At 44.4% G+C, this 19468-nt stretch overlaps 1 protein-coding gene across 2 annotated transcripts in view; it reads left to right on the top strand.

Annotated features, from left to right (window-relative positions):
* The first annotated feature begins 3263 nt into the window (after positions 1-3263).
* NWD2 (NACHT and WD repeat domain containing 2) overlaps positions 3264-19468 on the top strand; it is a 113043-nt gene continuing 96838 nt past the window's right edge. Inside the window, exon 1 of one of the 2 annotated variants that reach the window (XM_084856961.1) lies at positions 3264-4694. Coding sequence is in view for 1 of the 2 variants with exons in the window: in XM_084856960.1 (XP_084713086.1) it covers positions 4544-4694 (151 nt within the window). In the remaining variant the exon portion in view is untranslated. The remainder of the gene's footprint in view (positions 4695-19468) is intronic. The other variant, XM_084856960.1, reaches the window with a different exon arrangement.

Here is a 19468-nt window from a genome sequence, read left to right as displayed (position 1 = left end):
ATGCAACTGCACAATAAAATGGAACTTGAGAAAGGGAGAGACAGACAGAATCGCTTGAGTAACTACCATCTGATCATATGTCTTAGATCTACAAAGCTAAGCAAAGGTCACCACTGGTTCATTCACTGACTCATCATTAGTACCAAGGATATTTTTCCCATTTTAGACAAGGCCACAAAGGGAGTGATAGCAGCTCTCTAAAAGAAAGGGCATATAAAGGCCACATCTAGACTACATATTTAATTATTGATCATTTACTAAGGCTTTTTCTGAAATACAAAAAGTGCATGACATATGCATGCTGGAAAGACTAGTATACTACATTTTACAGGCCTCAATAATATTAAATAATACCACTGCTAAGCCTACCCTTTGTCAGGGACATCTTACAAAGCAGTTAACAATATTTTTCTATATACGCATATTTGATTATGTTCAGAATCAAACTATAAAGGCAATATACATTTTTAAAGCTGGGGAAAACACCAAAAAGGATGGGCAAAGAAACTTTCCCATGTGCCTTTATCATCTTTAATACATTCCCAAAATTGGGTCCAGTTTTCAGAAATTACATCTTCTTTGTTTCGTTTCTGGAACCCTACCTACTCCTCAGTCATCTGGTTCAACCATAAACAAACTGAGGATGTGGACTTGGATTTGTAACTGCTAGGACTACTCTTTTAGATAGAACCACAACTCTTGCTATCTATCTGTTGTCCTAACGTTAAAGTCCATATGGCAAGTAGATATCTTAAAGACAGATTTTCAAAGGAAAAATGTAGGCAGTGCTCAGAACTATGTTCTCATATTTAAACATCCCCAAAAGGGAAAATAACCTTGCAATTCCAGAATATGTGTGCACAATATACCTTTTTTGGCATCTCCAAAAATAAGATGGATAGAGTTATTGATTGATTTGCATGTTTGTTTATTACATTCTTTACTGCCCAACAGTTGAAACTCTTTTGGCAGTTCACAAAATAAAACATAAAACTATACAATATAAAAATATAACAAAACATAATGTAAAACCTGAAAAAGTTTAAAAGAACAGAATAAAACCAAAGTAAACACCTGCAGCAATGCAAGATCTGAAAGCACTAACACAGTTTTAAAAAACTAAACAACTAAAAAGCCTGAGAGAATAAAAAGGTTTTCACCTGGTGCCAAAGACATAGGCTCCAGGCAAGATTCTCTGGAGAGGGCATTCCTCAAATGGGGTGCCACCACTGAAAAGGCCCTCCCTTCAGTAGCGACCCACTTCACTTCGTTTGGTGGGGACACAGATTTTTAGCCTACATATTTAAACCAGTTTCAGTTATGCTTTCCCCAAAGACCTCTGGGATTTACAGTTTCACAAGAATCCTTTTTTAAAATATTCTTAGTCCTTTCACAATACTGCACTTCCAGGGTGGGGATTCATAAGAACTTAACAGATCTCTCAGCACAGAGAAATGGACACGGCCAGCACTGGGAGGAGAAGCTGTTCTTCCTGGCACTGGCCAAATCCTTAGCTTCACATGGCGCCTAGCATCTCATGGGAGAACTGCACAAAGCAATTAAGCTGGCTGGTCTTCCCAGTACTGGCTGAGTCTGCTGCTGGCCCATATATCTCTCCTGTTAGCACCAATTAGAGGTAACATTGGGGGTTCCTCCATGGGGTAGGGCAAGGAGACCAAGCCCTGCCCCATGGAGGAATCCATGGCGCCACGGGCCAGATTATGCCCTCAGGCTGGTGCTGGCCTAGATCCATCACTGTCAATGGAGGCACAAGTGGCCTCCATGGCAAAAAGTGCCTTTTTCCAACTTCAGTTGGTCACTAGTTACAGCTGTTCCTAGACAAGGATAGCCTGGCCCCAGTGACCCATGCACTGGTAACCTCAAATTGGACAACTGCAATGTGCTTACTCCAGGAAATAAAGCCAGACTGCTCACTTGAGGGAAGGATATTAAAGGCAAAACTGAAGTACTTTGGCCACATCATGAGAAGACAGGATACCCTGGAGAAGATGCTGATGCTAGGGAAAGTGGAAGGCAAAAGGAAGAGGGGCCAACCAAGGGCAAGATGGATGGATGATATTCTGGAGGTGACGGACTCGACCTTGGGGGAGCTGGGGGTGGCGACGGCCGACAGAAAGCTCTGGCGTGGGCTGGTCCAGCGACTGAATGAATAAACAACAACAAAATGTGCTTTACATTGTGCCTTTGTGATTGGCGTGGGGACTGCAGCTAATGCAAGATGCTGTGACTAGGCTGTAGTCTGAGAGACCCTGCCAGAACATACTTCACCAGTTCTCAAATTGCTCTGGTTGCCAATAAACTACCAAGCCAATTCAAGGTGCTTGTGCTGACATACAAAAAGCCCTACATGGCTTAGGACCTGGATACCTGATGGAGCACCTTATGTACCTCCTGGATATTAAGTTCTAGTGGGGATGGCGTCTTGCCAGTGCTGCACTTGCCTGGGGTGCAACTATGTGGCAACCCAAGTGAGGGTGTTCTCGACACAGGCACCCCGATTGTGCGACTCCCTCCCCACTCAGTGCTGGGTCTTGCAAGCTTTTGGCATTGTCAGCCCCCCCCCCCCCCAAGGAAGGTTTGAGGAGGGAGGAAAGGTTTAATCTTGTTAAGTTTACATTTCTCCAAAGAGGAGGTTGTTGTGGGGGGAGGGATTCTTTTTTTGTTGTTGTTCAGTCGTTAAGTCGTGCCCGACTCTTCGTGACCCCATGGACCATAGCACGCCAGGCCTTCCTGTCGTGCGCTCTCTGCCGGACCGTGCTCAAGTCCATATTCATTGCATCGGTGCTAGCCATCTCATCCTCCGCCGTCCCCTTCTCCTTTTGCCTTCAGTCTTTCCCAGCATCAGGGTCTTTTCCAGAGAGTTTTCTCTTCGCATTAGGTGGCCAAAATATTTGAGCTTCAGCTTCAGTATCTATTCTTTTTTTTAGTCAGTGCCAAAAAACCTTCAAAGCCAGTTGAATGGCTGCAAAGGCTGCTTAGTGCTATGCACGCACTCCTTCACCCCTGCTGCCCATGCCCATCTAATTTGATGCCGGAGCTCACTCACGCTGTCTCTCTGTGGGGAATATATACAAGCCCCGCAGCCTGTTAAAAATCCGCCGCCTGCTGCTAAAGCAGCTGCATCGCTCCCTTCTCCTGGTGGAACCGGGCACTCTTCGCCGCGGTCTGTCTTTGCTCGGTCTGCCGTTGGCGGCGGGACGGCGCCCCCGCCCCCTGGAGGTAGCGCGTGGGTGTTTTTCTGCATATTGACTGTGTCTAGCAAAAAAGGCTAGCGACGTGGCGGTGGCAGCGGCGGCCGCCTGAGCCCGGCCAGACATCGCAACCTTTCTGAATATTTCATTGGAGCTGCCCGCCGGGATGCCCCGCCACTGACCGCGGCAAAGAAGCTCGCTGGCTTCCCCCTCACCATTGTATTCGCCGCTTCCTTCCTTCTTTCATCGTTCAAACCGGGCTTTATGCTTTATGAATAAATAACCTTTCCACTTTCTCTCTCCCCGGCTCTTGGCTGGTCGTGCCCTTCCAAAAGAAAAACATCGAAGGGGGGCTTCTGAACTCTTTTTTCTTTTGGAGCGCCTGGGCTGTACAGGACTATAAAATATCTCATTTTCAGGGACTTGGAGCACATTAAGCAACTTCGAAGAGAAAGGATGGATTGGGGAAAGAGAGATTAAGAAGCGTTGCAAGATGAAATCTCAGCGCATGCTTGCTTGCGGGGATTGCGATTTTTAAGTGCAATAGCTTTTTTTGAGAGACTTTGCGTAGCACCATTCAGTTGAGTTGTCGGGGAGCTCCCTTGCACCGCTTGCAGAGGACAATCGCAGCAGCGCGTAGTCCTGACTGAAACCTCCTTGCGAGCATTTCTGTTGGTGTGTTTTGTTTCCGAGAAAAGGCTGCCGAATTGTCTCTCCTTCACCCCGCCAATGCATTGGTAAACTGGAGAGGAGTCGGGGAATTGCAAGATTTGATCGACTCCTAAGCTGGGGGAGGGGGCGGCTTCTCCCAGACTGAACATGCCAGTGCCAAAGAGAATATAGAAGAGGAGCCAGCCGCGGCGTGGCCCTGGCAGTCCGATGCCACCGTGAGGCGCCTCGCGGCCGCGTTGCTGCAGCCCCTCAGCAATTCGCTGTTGCCTCCAGGCGACCCAGAAGCTTGGCCGGGGCGTAAAGTTTTCTCCCTTTCGCCCCTTTTGGCCGAGTCGCGGAAGAGGCATGCTGCCCCCCGCCTTTTCCTCTGCAGGGCCGCCTGAAAGCTTCCCGCTTCCCCGGCGCTTGTGACCTCTCGCCGCCCCCGCCGCCGCGGCTGGAAACTGAGGGGAGCTGGCGGCGGAGCAGCAGGCTGAGGGGGACCTGCATGGCCGCAGCTGGAGAGCGCAGGGGGTGGTGAGCTGGGCTGGCTGGAGGAAGAGAAGGAGAGCGCCCTAGGGGCCCGGCGCGAAGGAGCTGCGGCGGGGAATTGCTTCGCCCTTCTGCGAAGAAAGGACGGCCAAAAGAGAGGAGGAGGAAAAGAGGCGGTGGCGGCAGCAATGTGGCCGAGTGGAGCGGCGGGCAAACTGCCCTGTCCGCGGGACTCGGCGCTGCGGAGGGCAGCATTCTCCGGCAACCTCTCGGCTCTGCCCTTGCACTTGGCGCCCAGCGGAAGGAGCGTGCGAGTTTTCATTAGCGCCAACCCCGAAGGTAAGGGAGGGACGGAGGGAGGGCTGCCCTTGCTATGGCCCCTGCGGAGCCGGACTCCTCCAGCAGAGCCCTTGTTGCCCCTTTTACCTCAGGGCGACCACTGGCTGTGCTGTTGCCGGGAGGATTTGTGCGCCCCAGGCGTACGTAGCGCGCACGGGAGTTGAGGGGGCACTTTTCACTGCGCCCCCTTTCCCTCACTAGTAAATGGGGCCTGCGCCCCGCCAGCGTAGCTCTGCGTTTCTGGCCGTCGCAGGAAGCCTCCCCTCCATTCCCCAGAGCGAAGCAGGCAACTGTACATTTACAGCCCCGTCTGGACCAACGTTTTGTGCCATGGGCTGGCTTGCTCGGGCTGGAATGCTGGCTTATATTAAGAGGTAAACTTGTAAAATGCCACAACCTTTTACTGTTAATGTACAAGAAACGGTCAATATTCAGACTTTAATCGTAGGTCGTTGATTACACGTATGTCAAACTTCAGCTTTCTGGATGGCCTAGATGTACACCAGCCATTTGGGAGTAGAGTACAAATCTTCCCGCCCCACCCCTAGGGAAAGGCTCCCATTCAGACTTTTCTTGCAATGTAAGGTTTGTGAGCTAGGTATGGATGTACCAAATTTCAGTTTTCTGTATATGGTCAATCATTTGGGGTCACACACCTTGTCCTCCATCTTTATGGAGCATCTTGCATATTTTCCCCCTTTCAGAGTTCTACTAATTGCACAAGTTCTACTAATTGCACAACTGCACAAGTACCACATTTAAGGAGTCTAGCTCAGCAGAAAGTATCCTAACAATTGCAATACCAGCAAGTTGGTCAGTAAAGTGAGGTAATCGTTTGATCTGGAACAAGTTACCACTTGGGATTTGTGTAGTATTTAAAGTTACAGAGTTCGTCTTAACAGTTCCACTTTGTTATGTATGTCAGTCAGTGGGTACTTTCTAAAGTCAGAATCTAATATGTCTCTTCTGTATTACATGTCGTAGTTTATATTATGGGTGGGCGTGTATACTAGTGTTTTGTGGTCCCCCCCTAAAGATCCAGCATATTAGTGCCATATTTAAAGGAACAGATTAAGTGACTATTGAAGTCCTTTCCAAGCCTGCTTAAAAGAAACTAAACTAACCAGTCCTTGTCACATTTCCAGGTATTTTCTGTTAGGATAAACAGGTGTCTTCCTGCTGCTCCCCATCCTTATTTTACTTCAGCCTCAGCTAAAAAGCTCACTAAAGGATATTGCCACTGAGCCTGGCTGCTGGCAGGAGATATTCTCACTTGCCTGCTTTTTATTGCCTTGTTCATTCTCCTAGGCTGAGACACAGCAGGAGGAGACACTCAGTCCTCTAAAAACTGGGAGCTTGGAGGCTGTAGTACATGGTGTCCCAGGAAGCACTGGCGCCTAGCCCATTACTTACAGGAAGAGCAGTAGAGGATGAGAGGAAGATTCTTACAGTTCCTCTGGCAAAGCCTGCTCAGTTCCAGTGTGGAGCATTTGTGCATTTAGTTGCAGGTGCGTGGGCATACAGAGGTCTCCTTGAGCAGTTATTGCCATGGAAGCAGCCTCCAGTCCTCAGCTGAGTTATCTTCTGTACCAGGGTCACTAAAAAGCCCTCCAGCTTCTACACAAGGAGTCCCAGTTTCCTTTTCTCCTCTACTTCTCATTCTTACTGTGATTCAATCCGACTAGTTTTTTTAAAAAAGCAGGCACAGGTACAGCTTTGCTCTTTGCATCATTCTGCAGAGGTAGCCACTGTTGGCTGTGAATACAAAATGAGAAGGAAGCAAGGCTCAAGAGGAGGCACTGAGTTTCAAGGTTTTATTTCGAAACACACTAGCAAGAGCCAGCTGCTACAGCTGTAATTCCAAGAGCAGCCTGACACTTCACCAACTTACTTTCTGTGGTTGTAAATTAGCAGAAGCATGAGTTAAAAACCTGATATGACAAACACTGTTTTTAATTTGCAGTGTATGTTAATATAGGTAGCAGTTACAGGATTGGTTTGGGATTACACATTCTAATTTTCCCTCTTGCTTCTGACAAACTATGGCTTGCTACTATACGAAGGGCATGTGATGGGCACAAGCACATGGCTTGTTCATGTAGGCTAGAGCTATCCGTGGTTTGGCATTATGTCTTAATTAACCCATAGTTACATATTATTTGGACACATTGTGTTTGGGATTTTTCTTTCTTGTACAAAAACATCTTGTGCAACACTTTATTCTAAGTTAAGATTTATTTATTTATTTAAATTTTATTAAAGCGTATTTTTAACATAAAATAAAGTAAGATTTATTTAATAGTTCTTGTTAGATGTGGAGTTGTTCACTGAATAAAGTGACCTACACAAGGCTGTTGGAAACAGAGTGGGATAACCTCATAAAGACAGAAAAGAACAGAATATTTTAATTTGAGAGAAAAGTCTGAAGTCTCAGTTGAGGACCTACAGCTCAATCTATTGGACCTTGTATATAAATTTTACAGTCTAATGCAGTAAACAATGAACAATCAATGGGACATATACACAAGTTTTAATGAAAACATATTTTCTTCCTCACAAGTTTTGGGAGGCAAATCCTAACTTTCACATGATACCTTGGTCCAACCATTTGCAAGGAAACCATTTTATTAAAAGCTATCATCTTATGAGAGTGATAGAGACATAATTAAAAACTCTTGAAAGGGTTAGCCACTGTGTCATCAAAAGTTCTTCAGAGCTGAAGAGTCTACAGATTTAGTCCGACACATAAGATATAGGCATTATTAATTAATGAGTGTAGTTTGTCAAAGCTATAAGATAAAAGTAACAGAACTGTAAACTGATTAAGGAATGTTCTGGTGATCAACCAGTTAATTGATTAAATTCAAATACATTTACATACTCCCAAAATGTAAATATAGGTGCCTTTTTGAATTATTCAAGAACATTTAATCAAACCTTCCTTGTCAGAAGGAAATAACATCTTTAATATTTTCATTTTGACGTCCTACTGTCATAACACACCCAAACTCAAACAGCCTCAAAGAAACAAGAAGTGGACCCTTAATTTGAGTCTCACCTACTAACACCCCTCCCCTATAAATCTCTTGGCCTTGAACTAATGTTTGAGCCTAAAGTGAGTTGCATCTGTATCACCAACCTGATTTTGTTTTTGTTTGTTTTTCTTGGGAGGGAGGGAGTTTAGTGTGTTTTTCTTAAAAAAAAAAAAAAAAGACAGGATGATTAGAACAAGAAACATACCAAATATAAAGGAAGAGAGAACCTTTGGGATTGTGTGGAAATGGAATGTTCAGCAGGTTTAGCTTTTTTTATTCCTGCCCAGCAGCTGCAGCTTCCAAATTCTCTCTTTTATACTTATACAGGTCATGTCTTCCTTTGCATCTGTTCAGCCTAGAGAGAGAAAAGTAAATAAGTAAATATGGGTCCCATGTTGCCAGCTGGGATTACAAGTAGTTCCCAAGTCATAAAAAGTTGAAGACTACTGGATTACTTAATTAAAGCTTTAAATGATTACCACTTACACACATTAAAGTAGAAAGTAGTAATTGATGAAGGCATATGGATTATTTCTTTAGTTACTGTATTTATAAAATGCAGGGATGGGGAACATGTGGCCTACAACTGGACTACAACTCCCATCATCTTTCACCATTGGCTATGCTGGCTAGAGCGGATGGGACTTGCAGTCCAAGAACATTTGGAGGGTCACACATTCCCCACCCCTGATATAATGCCTTTCAACATTAACAGTTCCCAAGATTGTTTACAATAGAACAAAACAAAAAAATTCACAAAACAATCCAAATTTAAGAAAACAAATCCACAAAGCAAGAATCGTAACCAAATAGCAGCAATGTCCAAATTATTTATTTGCACTAATCAGTCAACCATTTGCATGAGACATGGGGTCACTTCAGATGTATTAATTTTTCTACATGAATAGCATTTCCACTGTAGCCCACGTATTACGTATACAATGGTACCGGCATCAGTTGCGCTGCATCTACGATAGGGATGTCAGAGAATTCCGTGACGGATCTTGGTGAGGCCGAATGCCAGTGCATTCGGCCCCCCAAAATCCGTCGCGGAACGAAGCCCCTGCCCCACGAAAGGCGCGCGGGACGAAGTCCCCGCCGCCCCACAAAAGGCGCGCGAAACGGAGCACTTACCTGCTCCCATCCACGCTGCTTTGCGAATGGCGGCCGTCCTGCAGCCGCCATTCACTTAGTCTTCATAGCCGTGATAGGCTACGTAAATACTTACGCCATTTGCGTCCCTGCGGAGGCTGTGATAGGCTACGTAAGTATTTACGTAGCCTAGCACAGCGGGGGGGGAAACCCCAGCGTACGCAAATGGCGGCTACCACCATTTGCGTACGCTGGGGTTTTTCCCCCTGCCGTGATAGGCTACGTAAATACTTATGCCATTTGCGTCCCTGCGGAGGCTGTGATAGGCTACGTAAGTATTTACGTAGCCTAGCACAGCGGGGGGGGGAAACCCCAGCGTACGCAAATGGCGGCTACCACCATTTGCGTACGCTGGGGTTTTTCCCCCTGCCGTGATAGGCTACGTAAATACTTATGCCATTTGCGTCCCTGCGGAGGCTGTGATAGGCTACGTAAGTATTTACGTAGCCTAGCACAGCGGGGGGGGGAAACCCCAGCGTACGCAAATGGCGGCTACCACCATTTGCGTACGCTGGGGTTTTTCCCCCTGCCGTGATAGGCTACATAAATATTTATGTAGCCTATCATGGCTCAATTCAGGGACGCAAATGGCGGCGGCTACAACAGCCGCCATTTGCGTCCCTGCAGGGCTGCCCAGCAGCCAGATGTCCAGCTGCGGGTGGCCGGATGTCCGGCTGCGGGTGGCCGGAGCCGGCCTGGCCACGGAGCGGAGCCAGCCGGGCAGGATTCCAAGGGGGAGGACCAGATTGCCTCCCACCCCCGTCAAGGATTCCAGGGGAGGGACGGAGCGCCTCCCCCCCACCGCGGATTGCCCAGCGCGGAGCCAGATAAGTGTTTCGTACATCCCTAGTCTACTATCAGCTAAATATGTGCATGTGTAATTGTTACATGTGATAATCTGCACATGTCTTGAACAGAATTTCTTATATATAGGTAGTAGCCATGTAGGAAATTAATTCATTAGGAACACGGGAAGCCGTCTACACTGAGTCAGACCGCTGGTCCATCTCGAGGCTGGCCCTCCCATGAGGTGTGGTGAAGTTATCACCTCAGATGGTGGAGTGGTGAATTGTGCCATTCCTTGCCTCTGTCAGGAGGGCCTGCCGCCGCCACCAGGTGCTTTGGAGAGCCCCGCCAGCCACTCTTCCACTGTGGCATTTGCCGCAGCGGGGCTGGCAGGGCTCCCCGGAGCAGCTGCCCACCCTCTGTTTTGCTCTGAGTGAAACTGAAGGTAGGTGGCTGCTCTCAGCTGTCTGCTCTCTGGCTCGCACTGAGAATGCTTTTAGCACAAGCCAGAGGGCAGGCAGGTGGGCTCTTCAGAGAGCAAGCCAGGATGAAATATCTTACTCTGAGAGAGTCCTTCCTGAGGCGATTTCAAGTGTCTCGCTGAAGAGCCACGTTGGATGTTTTCTTGGCTGACAAAGTTCGCCATAGAGCTCACCTGCCCTCTGGCTGGTGCAGCTCAATGCAGCAGCAGTGGTAAAAGGGTAGAGGCAATATGGTGGTGGCAGTGGGAAGGAGGTGGGGGGGGTGGCAGCTGTAAGGAGGTCATGTGATAGCAAGGGGATGGGGGGCAACAGCAGCAGCGGTAATGGAGTGGGGGAAAGATGTGGCGGCAGTAAGGGGAAGGGATAGGTGCAATGCAGTGGCGGTAAGGGGAAGGGTGGGGTCCACAACATGTATGCTTTCCCACTTTGCGCTGGGTCTGATCCATCTAGCCCAGTATTGTTGACACTGACTGATAGCAGCTCTCCAAGGTTTCATGCAGGATACTTTCCTAGCCCTACCTGGAGAAGTTGGGGATTGAACCTGCAACCTTCCACATAGAGAGCATGTGCTCTACTACTGAGCTATTTAAGAACTTAAGAACCTTTCATATAGCAGCCTACTTTGAACATCATGATGATTCATGCTAGGCCACAAGGAGGAGATTAGAACCATCCACTTTCTGTTTTTCATTTACATTTGTTTATTGTTATGTCCAAAAAGGACAAACTGGTTAGTTTAAACTATAGTTTATTAAAACGTGTAGTTTAGGATATTGGCTTATTAATTTACCATAGTTTAAACTAACCACAATTTGTCCTTTTCAGACAACTGCTGCTGCCTTGAGCTCCAGTCTTCAGCTTTTGGCTGAAAGACGGGATATAATTTAAATAAATGATTGAATAAATAAATGAATAAACTGCAGTTAGTGAAAAAGTGGAAATAGATACTTCCAGTTTCGTCTTCACAGCTGAGAGGAGCATGTGAAACCAAGACTTGTGTCTACTTGTTCACCTAACACTAAAAACTGTGGTTCAGGGCAGCCTTTCCCAGGACTATTATTTATGAAAGCTAAGAGTTAAGACTACATCTCCCATCATCCATGATTATTAGACATGCTGGTTAGAGCTAATGAGAAGTGTAGTCCAAAACATCTGGAGGGCACCATGTTGGGGAAGGCTGGTTTAGCATTATGTTAAAATGGGCCACTGAGTCAGACCACTGTTACATCTACTCATTGTTGACTACTCTGCGGCTCCCCAAGTCCACAGGCCAGCATATTTCCCAGCCCTGTTTCCTGTGGTCCTTTAATTGGAGGTGCCAGGGATTGAATGGGGTCTTCTGCATGCAAGCAAGTATTTTGTCATTGGGATTGAGCCCTCCATACGAGGATTCAAACCTATGACCTTGGGGCATCTTCAAAATGAAACCACTGGGTTGGATCCAGATTTAGGCATGTGTAACTGGGCTTGTGGAAACCAACCTTCTACCTCTTCCCCATGGCAGTCCTTCCCACCCCCTGAGAATGCTACACAGAGGGTTGGGGGACCCTGTTGAAGGAGGTAGACTGTGGTGTGGAGGGGAGAGGGATCTCCCAAAATCAGTGGAGACACCTTCCATTAACAGAGCTCCACTCACAGAAGGTGCCTCTGGCAAATTTCCCTGGACACAACAGCCTGTCCCATTCAGCAAGGTTCCCTGACCCTCTCTGTAGCATTGTCAGGGGGCTGGAGGAAGTGCAGTGGCAGGAAATCCTCTTCCGCCAGCTTTACACACAGTGCCTTGCCTTCATCAGCTATGCAGCAACCTTCCTTTAATCGTTCTTCATGGCAAAAAAAAAAAAATCTCATTAGTGCACGTAATAACTGAAACTACTTAAAATGATAACGCAAAGATTCTATCTGATGACTTTAAGACTTAATTATGTGCACTTACTTGGGAGTACATTCCACTTTTCAATTGATTTTGTTCTGAGTATACATGCATACATTTAGGCTGTACATTCCTCATCAACAGACTTAACGGTCAATTTCATTGTCAACCATAAGTATTTGGGAATCCAAGAGCTAGTCAGTTAATTACAAAAGTTAAACACTCTGAACGTTTCAGCAGGTATTGATGTTCAATTTTTACAGGGCAGAACCAAACCAAACTCATGTATATTTATGTGATATACCTACAAGAGAAATGGCTGAAAATTTGTAGACTGATACATTTGGATCTTATTTTGGGTGTGGATGTCAGCATAATTATGTGTGCTCTGTGATGCTGTTTTAGTACATGTTAGACAAACCACTTGTTAGTACATTCATTTGCTAGATATTTTGGTTAGAGTGATCAGCAATGAATTTGTTTTAAAAGCTGGCAGTTAGTGCTGAATACTTCTAGTCTCAGTCTAGCTAAAATCAGTCACAGCTAAATCCCATTGAAAACAAGACATGTTGGTCAGCAATCCTGTGCATGCTTACTTGGTAGTAAACCGTACAGCACGACAGGCCTTGAATGGGGCTTATTCCCATTGTGTTCAATGGGGCTTACTCCCAAATAAATGTGCGTAGGATTGCAGCTTTAGTCACGATTAGCTTTAGCTGGACTAGAGCCAATTTTTAAGATTGCCTTTAAACTTCTGTTTTTGTATGTGTTCTATTCAGAATAACAAGCAGCTCAAAAGTGTTGTAAAGGCTGTCTGCCAAATCAACAATAAATTACTTGACTTGAATTACTTAAAAGCTCAAGTGTTTCATAGAATTTTTTTCAAGCTCTTTCCTGATAGGTACACTAACTCTATTGAAGTTTACAATTGGTTCATAAATTCAGAAGTGTTTTATGTTCTATGTAATTATGACTTCATTGTCATTATACTTGCAGAGAACACTTTTGAGATAAAGAATCAATTGTAAACTTTAATAACGTACCTAACAAGACTAAATGAAGCTGCTTTACTGTCAGATAACTATTGGTCTATCGAGTCCAGTATTGCCAGTATAAAGCCTGGCAGTGGCTCTCCTGGGTAATAGGCCCAGGTCTTTCCCACCCTTGCTACCTGAAATCTTTTTTTGCTGCAGATGCTAGGGATTGAACCCAGAGCCTTCTGCATACAAAGCATATACTCAGCCACTGGGCTGTGGCTGCTTTCATTTTTCCCTAAGAAAAACAACTTGGAGAAAAAATAAAGCCATACTATCAAGTCAGCATTGCCCCTCATTGCAAGAATTGGAAGGTCGTAAGGGTGAAGGAGTCAGGGTTGCAGAAAAATCCAGATACACACCATATTCTTAAAAAAACAATGGTTTCATTAGGGCAAAAGTGTACAACTTGTGACCCTTCAGATGTTTTGGCCTACAACTCCAATCATCCCTCACCATTGATTGTGTTGGCTAGGGCTGATGAGAATTCAGGCCAAAATATGTGAAGGACCACAAGTTTCCCAAGCCTACTTTAGGATGAAATCCCATATTGAATTTCCATCTGTTTAAAGAAAGTGTTGCCCTGGATTCTAGGCTTTGAGGCCTACATGTTTATTAGTAATATAATTCATCACTAAGCCTTTTAATAGGTCAAGAAGTGGCCATTGTTGGTGTGAAGATTTTTAAAATTTAAATGATAAGCATTATCCTTAAATCTGTTTACACTTCAGAACTGATTCTTAAGAGGAAAGTGAGTCAAAGTTGACACTGAGGAAAACAAGCATTTTGTGAAAGAGGCCAAAATGTCAACATATTATTAAAAGGGATCTTTACACAAATTGAAATCCTTAGTTTAACTTTAAGGCTTGAGGTCAGTAGTTGATCACTGTGGTTTTTATGGTTGTAATTGTTGGGACTTGCTTCACTCCTCTATCTGTATATTGGGAAGAAGAATAAACTTGCTATTGTAGGGTTTTGTGAGGATAAATAAAATAAGGATTCCGTTGCATTACTAAACATATAAACAACTTACAGTGCAGTCCTAAACATGTCTACTCAAAAGTGTTCAGTGGTAAGCAGGTATAAGATTGCAGTCCTAATAACTTCGCAATTCTAAGCACCAAATACAGTGGGACATACTCCCTGGAAAATATGTAAAGGATTGCTCTTTTGAGTTCAGTGGAATTTATTACCTCATAAATATACATAAGATAGTAGCCTTCGCCAAGAACCAGTTAAGCTAAAGTACATAAAAGCCAGTTTCATCTCACTGAATTCAGTGTGGTTAAATTACATTCTGCACCCTGCCCTACAAGTTCAGTATAATTTTAGCATTGACATATATGCCCCCACATTTAGTCTCAAAGGGTTATAGTATTTCCCTATCCCATTTGTCCCTAAGCTATATTGGTAGAACAACTTTGTCACGACCCCATTCTTTACTAGTCGGAGTGTTCTTAAATTGAAGTGGTCTAAGCATAACTGCTTTGTAGACAAGAAAGTGAAAAAGTGCTATAATTTATAAATAATATTTACTTGAGCGAAGAGTTTTTTAGGTCTTTGAACATTAGCTGCATCCACTTTGTTCCTGCTTGGTGCTGACAACCATCATTTCCTATTAACAGCAGCAGGATTTCAGGCTAACGTAGTATTGGGTATTCAATAATTCGTGCGTGCACAGAAGATTTGGGGAACACCATTTTAGTTCAGTTTGGGATACAGTCTCAGATTGGCAAAGGTACCTCCCTTTTATTGAGCAAAGCACTTAGGGAGCTGTGTATTTAATATAATGTAAATGGGATCGCCACTGGAGTTTTGTATGTTGAAGAAGTGCTAGAGAAGTGATGAATGGTGACAAGAAGAACATCAAGGTTGTGCACTGTTCGTCATATCTCAAGTTAGGGATTGCTGTTCTGTCGGTTCAATTAGCATTTGGTCCTCATCCTTTAGATGCAAATCATGGCAAGATATTTACTAGGGAGCTTCACAAAAGATGTGAATAGCAGTAATAAATGGTATCACTTGGGTTATACAGCTAGGGAAAAAAGATTCAATCAATATTTCTTGCGCACAAGAGTCTATGTTTCCATGCATAATTGATCAGAGCACAATATTGTCCAGGAATAATTAGAAACAAGCATTAAATATGCAAATCCCTTTTTTCTTCAGGCAAGAAAATTTTTGTTTGCAATAAAAAATATGTGATAGAGCAGTAACCCATTTCAGACCTGGAGCCGACCTTTAATTCCCCCCAACCAGTAACATGGGATCCACTTTCTTTCTTTTTTTACTATAAGTGTCCATCATTGTCCTTCTCCTTCTGTCTTCACTTCTTTCTCTCCCTTCACAACCTCTTCCCTGGCTTTTCTTAACAGTTTAAAAAAAAACACAAATTGGGTTGTGCCCCTGGAGTAATCTTACATCAGCACATGAACCACCAGTTGAAAATAATTTGATCAGGCCCATCATCCTAATGTCCTGCTTCTATGGCCTCAGGAAAAAAGAGCCAAAAGCCAAGTAAGCTTTTGTGGGAGAGGCATAGCCAAGACAAGGAAGTTGGTGAGGAAGGCATAGGGTTGCCACCGCACATGTGCCATTAAATCTCCCAACAGAGTGGGAAAGATTTGAGGCACACTACCTGCTTCCTTCCTGATAGTGCTGACCCAAGACATTTTGCTAACTGTAGTGGAGCTCCCACTGGAGCCAACATTTTAAAAAGTCTTGTTGCACCATTCCAATTGTGATTCCTGCCCCCATCTATCTCAGGGATGGGAAGCCTGTCATCCTCCAGATGTTGCTCAACTCCAAGTCCCATGAGCCTTGGTCAGCATGGCCAATGGTCAGGGATGATGGGAATTCTAATCTAACATCTGGAGGACCACAGGTTCCCCACCCCAATCTATCCTCCCCCCCACCTGAAGCAAGTCACTTCATCCTGCTATAGGGCAGGACCAGCTGTGCTTCTGGGTCCTGTTGTCCACCCTTTTCCCTCACCTACTGTGGCAAACAGGTCTACATATAGGGAGGGGGACAGATTACAGGACAATCAGATTAAGGCTGCCACCAGTTTGCTTGACAAAAGTTTGCTGGCTCTTTTAAATGTTGCATAATTGGCAGAGAATCAACAGGTTTGTCATTTACCAACCATCTCAGCATCTCTAAGTTGGGAAACAGTGCACTTGTTGCATTTCTGCCTGTCAGGGAGGTGTAAAAGCTCTGGCTGCAATCGTGTACACACTTACCTGGGGGTAGGTCCCATAATACACAGGAATGTGCTGTCTGAGTTTCCCTCAGGGGGAAAAACAGCAATCTTAGTTCAGATTAAGATGATTTTAACCATGGGAGTGGGGGTATAAACACGTTTAACCATTTTTATCTCCTTATCATGAGACGCAAAAGTCTCTTGTGTTTTTTTAGTTCCCACCTATTTAACGTTGTTTTCGAAGGTCTAATTCCCAAGTGCAGATTTCCACACTCCCTCAGGATGCATGATGGAAGATATAAAACTGGCAGCTGCATTGTTTCCAGATCCTTTTAGCTCTGTCCCTTGGGTTTTGATAAATAAAAGAACAGTCTCTGGATACTACTGAAGGTATAAACAGCACAGTGCTGATTTGGGGTGATAGAGACTGCACTGCCAATCTTTCTTTACATAGAGAGGTATTGATTTTGTGCCCCTCAGTAATTCCATCAGCACAAAGGCCTAGTGTTTAATGAGAAGACAAAATGTATAGGAAGCAGAGGGGTGCATAGACAACCTCTCCTGGCATTTCATAACTAACAGCCAGTGAGCTCCCTCTCTTTTCTTGGCCTTCACCAGATCTTACTTTCTGCTGAATATTTGGTCCACTTTTAGCCTCATAGGCTTTGATCCTATACTCACTTACCTGGGAGTAAGCACCACTGAACTCATGTAGACTTACATCTGAGTATATATATATATGATTCTGCTGTAAATTCGGCTTCTAGGACCTGTGCATCCCTAAACATCCATTTGTTTAAGCACAGAGGGTTTCATTCTTCAGAACTAACTTAAATAAGACTTGCCAACAAGGCAACAAACACCCTGCAGAAGAATAATCAGATTTTTAAAAGTTGTGGCTGCTTCAGCAAGACAACTTTTATTTATAACGTTGTTAGAGCCAAAACAATCATATGCTAAGTTGCAACAAATATTTTATGCTCATATGTACCATGGAAACCTATTAACTGTCCTTTTTAATGACTACTTGTCTGTGTTGGTTTCTTTAGCAAACAAATGAAACGTTTAGTAGCGTGGTGTCATTGTTGACTTGCCTCTTTCCTCCCAAAGTTGAGAATTTTCAGTAGTTAGCTCTTGACAGAGGCAGGCAGGCTAGTAACAAATATTTTGAGGGCTAATAATTTCTGCCAACTGATTTGTAAGGCTGGTGTAACTTAGTTTATTTAATGGTCTGAATAGCTGAAGATGGTTTTCAGTTAGAGTACCCAGGTTGCAACGTCAGTATTACAGTATAGACATGCACAGAACAGAAATAGATGTTTCTGGCTTGTGCCATTTCAGAGATCAGATTAGGCAGCAGAAGACAGAAAGATGTATAGAGCAGCAAGGAGAGGAGTTCCAGTCCTCTTGTGTCCCTTAGCAAGTGGCAATATTTGGCTAATGGGTGAGCAAGAAATAGCAAACATTCAGCAGCCTTCAGTTTCAGTTCCGAGCTGTTTTTGTTGGGAGGGAAGAGCATTGGCAGTGTGTGACTTCCAAGCAAGGAGGAAACTGATTAATTTTCCTTCCCCCAGCAGCATTAATACTTCTTTTCCTTAAAGGGAAGGAGAAATGGCAAAAGGCTTCTCGGATGCTGTCTCTTCCATTTTGTTGGATATTTCACTGGACAGATGTATCCAATGCGTTAACTTTACCTTCAGCAGCAGAAGTAAATATATGTGTCTGTGGGAAATTAATGTTGATTCTGTTCCTGGCATTTAAGGTTCAGCTAGAAAAGTTTGGCCAGGGCATGGAATGGGTACAAGAACACTGGTGGCCCCTTCTACACCCATGGAGAAGTTGGGACCCTACTGCCTGGCCTTTGAAGCTGTATTCTCCACAGTTTAGCCATTCATGGGATCAGTCCATTAGGTACATATTCCTGCCCTTTGCACAGGAGAGGGGCTGCAATCATAACCATACTTATTTGGAAGTAATTTTTCTAAGTAAACACAGTTAGGATCAGGCTGACGTTCAGTTGCTGAACAGCCAAGTCTTGAACTCCTGGAATGTATTGTTACACCTGTTATTTTTGATACCACAATCTTTAATAATTCAGGGATTAAAATTAGCTGCATATTGGACCAAATACACTTGTTATAGAACATGACCAGAATACCAAGACTACTTTAGTCCATCCCCCAAGAGTTTGAGCTTGCTCACTAGGATTTTAACTTTTTTTCTTTGAACAGCAGGCGCACACACATGCACGCACACTCGTATCCCATATCACAAATGCTTTTGAAAGTCCATTCAGTTTCAAAAGCAGTTTGCTATGTGGAATTGAGGGGAGGGGATCCTCTTCAACAAATACAAGTGCAACACTGGAGCCCTTCACACATTAATTGCATGAAGAGGCTCAACATGTATAAAGGGGCACCTATGCTGTGGTGTTCCCCACACCCCTGAGGTTGTGCAGCTCGTCACCCTCAACCCTGATGTCCGTGCTGCCTGCATAGGTGAAGCCTACACATGTAGGCTCTGTGTGTGTAGGCTTCCATGCAGGCTGGAATCCTGTGCAGTCAGGGTTCCAGCCGCCTACACATGTCAAGGTCTACACATGAAGTCCTCACTTATGCAGACATCCATGCTCAACATTTGGACAGCAGGAGAGCCATGCGATATCAGGGGTAAGACCAGCAGCACAGGTCCACTGCTCCTTTGTATACATGGCACCCCTTCATGCAATTAATGCCTGAAGGGGGCTACTGCCTTGGCTGCATGGAACTAGTTGCACATTATTTTGGATCCCAGGCTGTATTGTAAAAGCCATCTATGGCTTTCTAGAACTTAGTTAGTTCTCACTCAGGTACTGCATTTTAGTGGCCTAGTATCAGTGACTTGTCCCTTTTCTCCCATGCTGAGAATTTTAAGTATATAGCTCAATTTGTAAGCCATTTTAACTTGAAGCTTTGTACCACACTTCTAAAATGATCAATCACTAGCCTAAGAGGTAATATGCTTGCTCTATTAATGTTTTTATATATATTTGATACAGGATATATTGTTCAAATCTTGACTGTGTTTACACAAGTATATTCTTTCAGCCCCAGGGTTTTTAATTTGAAATTAAAGCCGTTTTGTTTGTTTTTTTTAAGTTCATAAAGTGCACAACAAATGTACTTCTAATAAATGGAATGTTTGAAGAATTTGGGGGCATTGTGCCATTCCGAG

The sequence above is a fragment of the Heloderma suspectum genome, chromosome 5, assembly GCF_057233095.1.
Source record: "Heloderma suspectum isolate Gila_16-S chromosome 5, 16-S_ref, whole genome shotgun sequence".
In the NCBI taxonomy this organism is placed as follows: domain Eukaryota; kingdom Metazoa; phylum Chordata; class Lepidosauria; order Squamata; family Helodermatidae; genus Heloderma; species Heloderma suspectum.
This window is presented reverse-complemented; position numbering and strand designations above follow the sequence as displayed.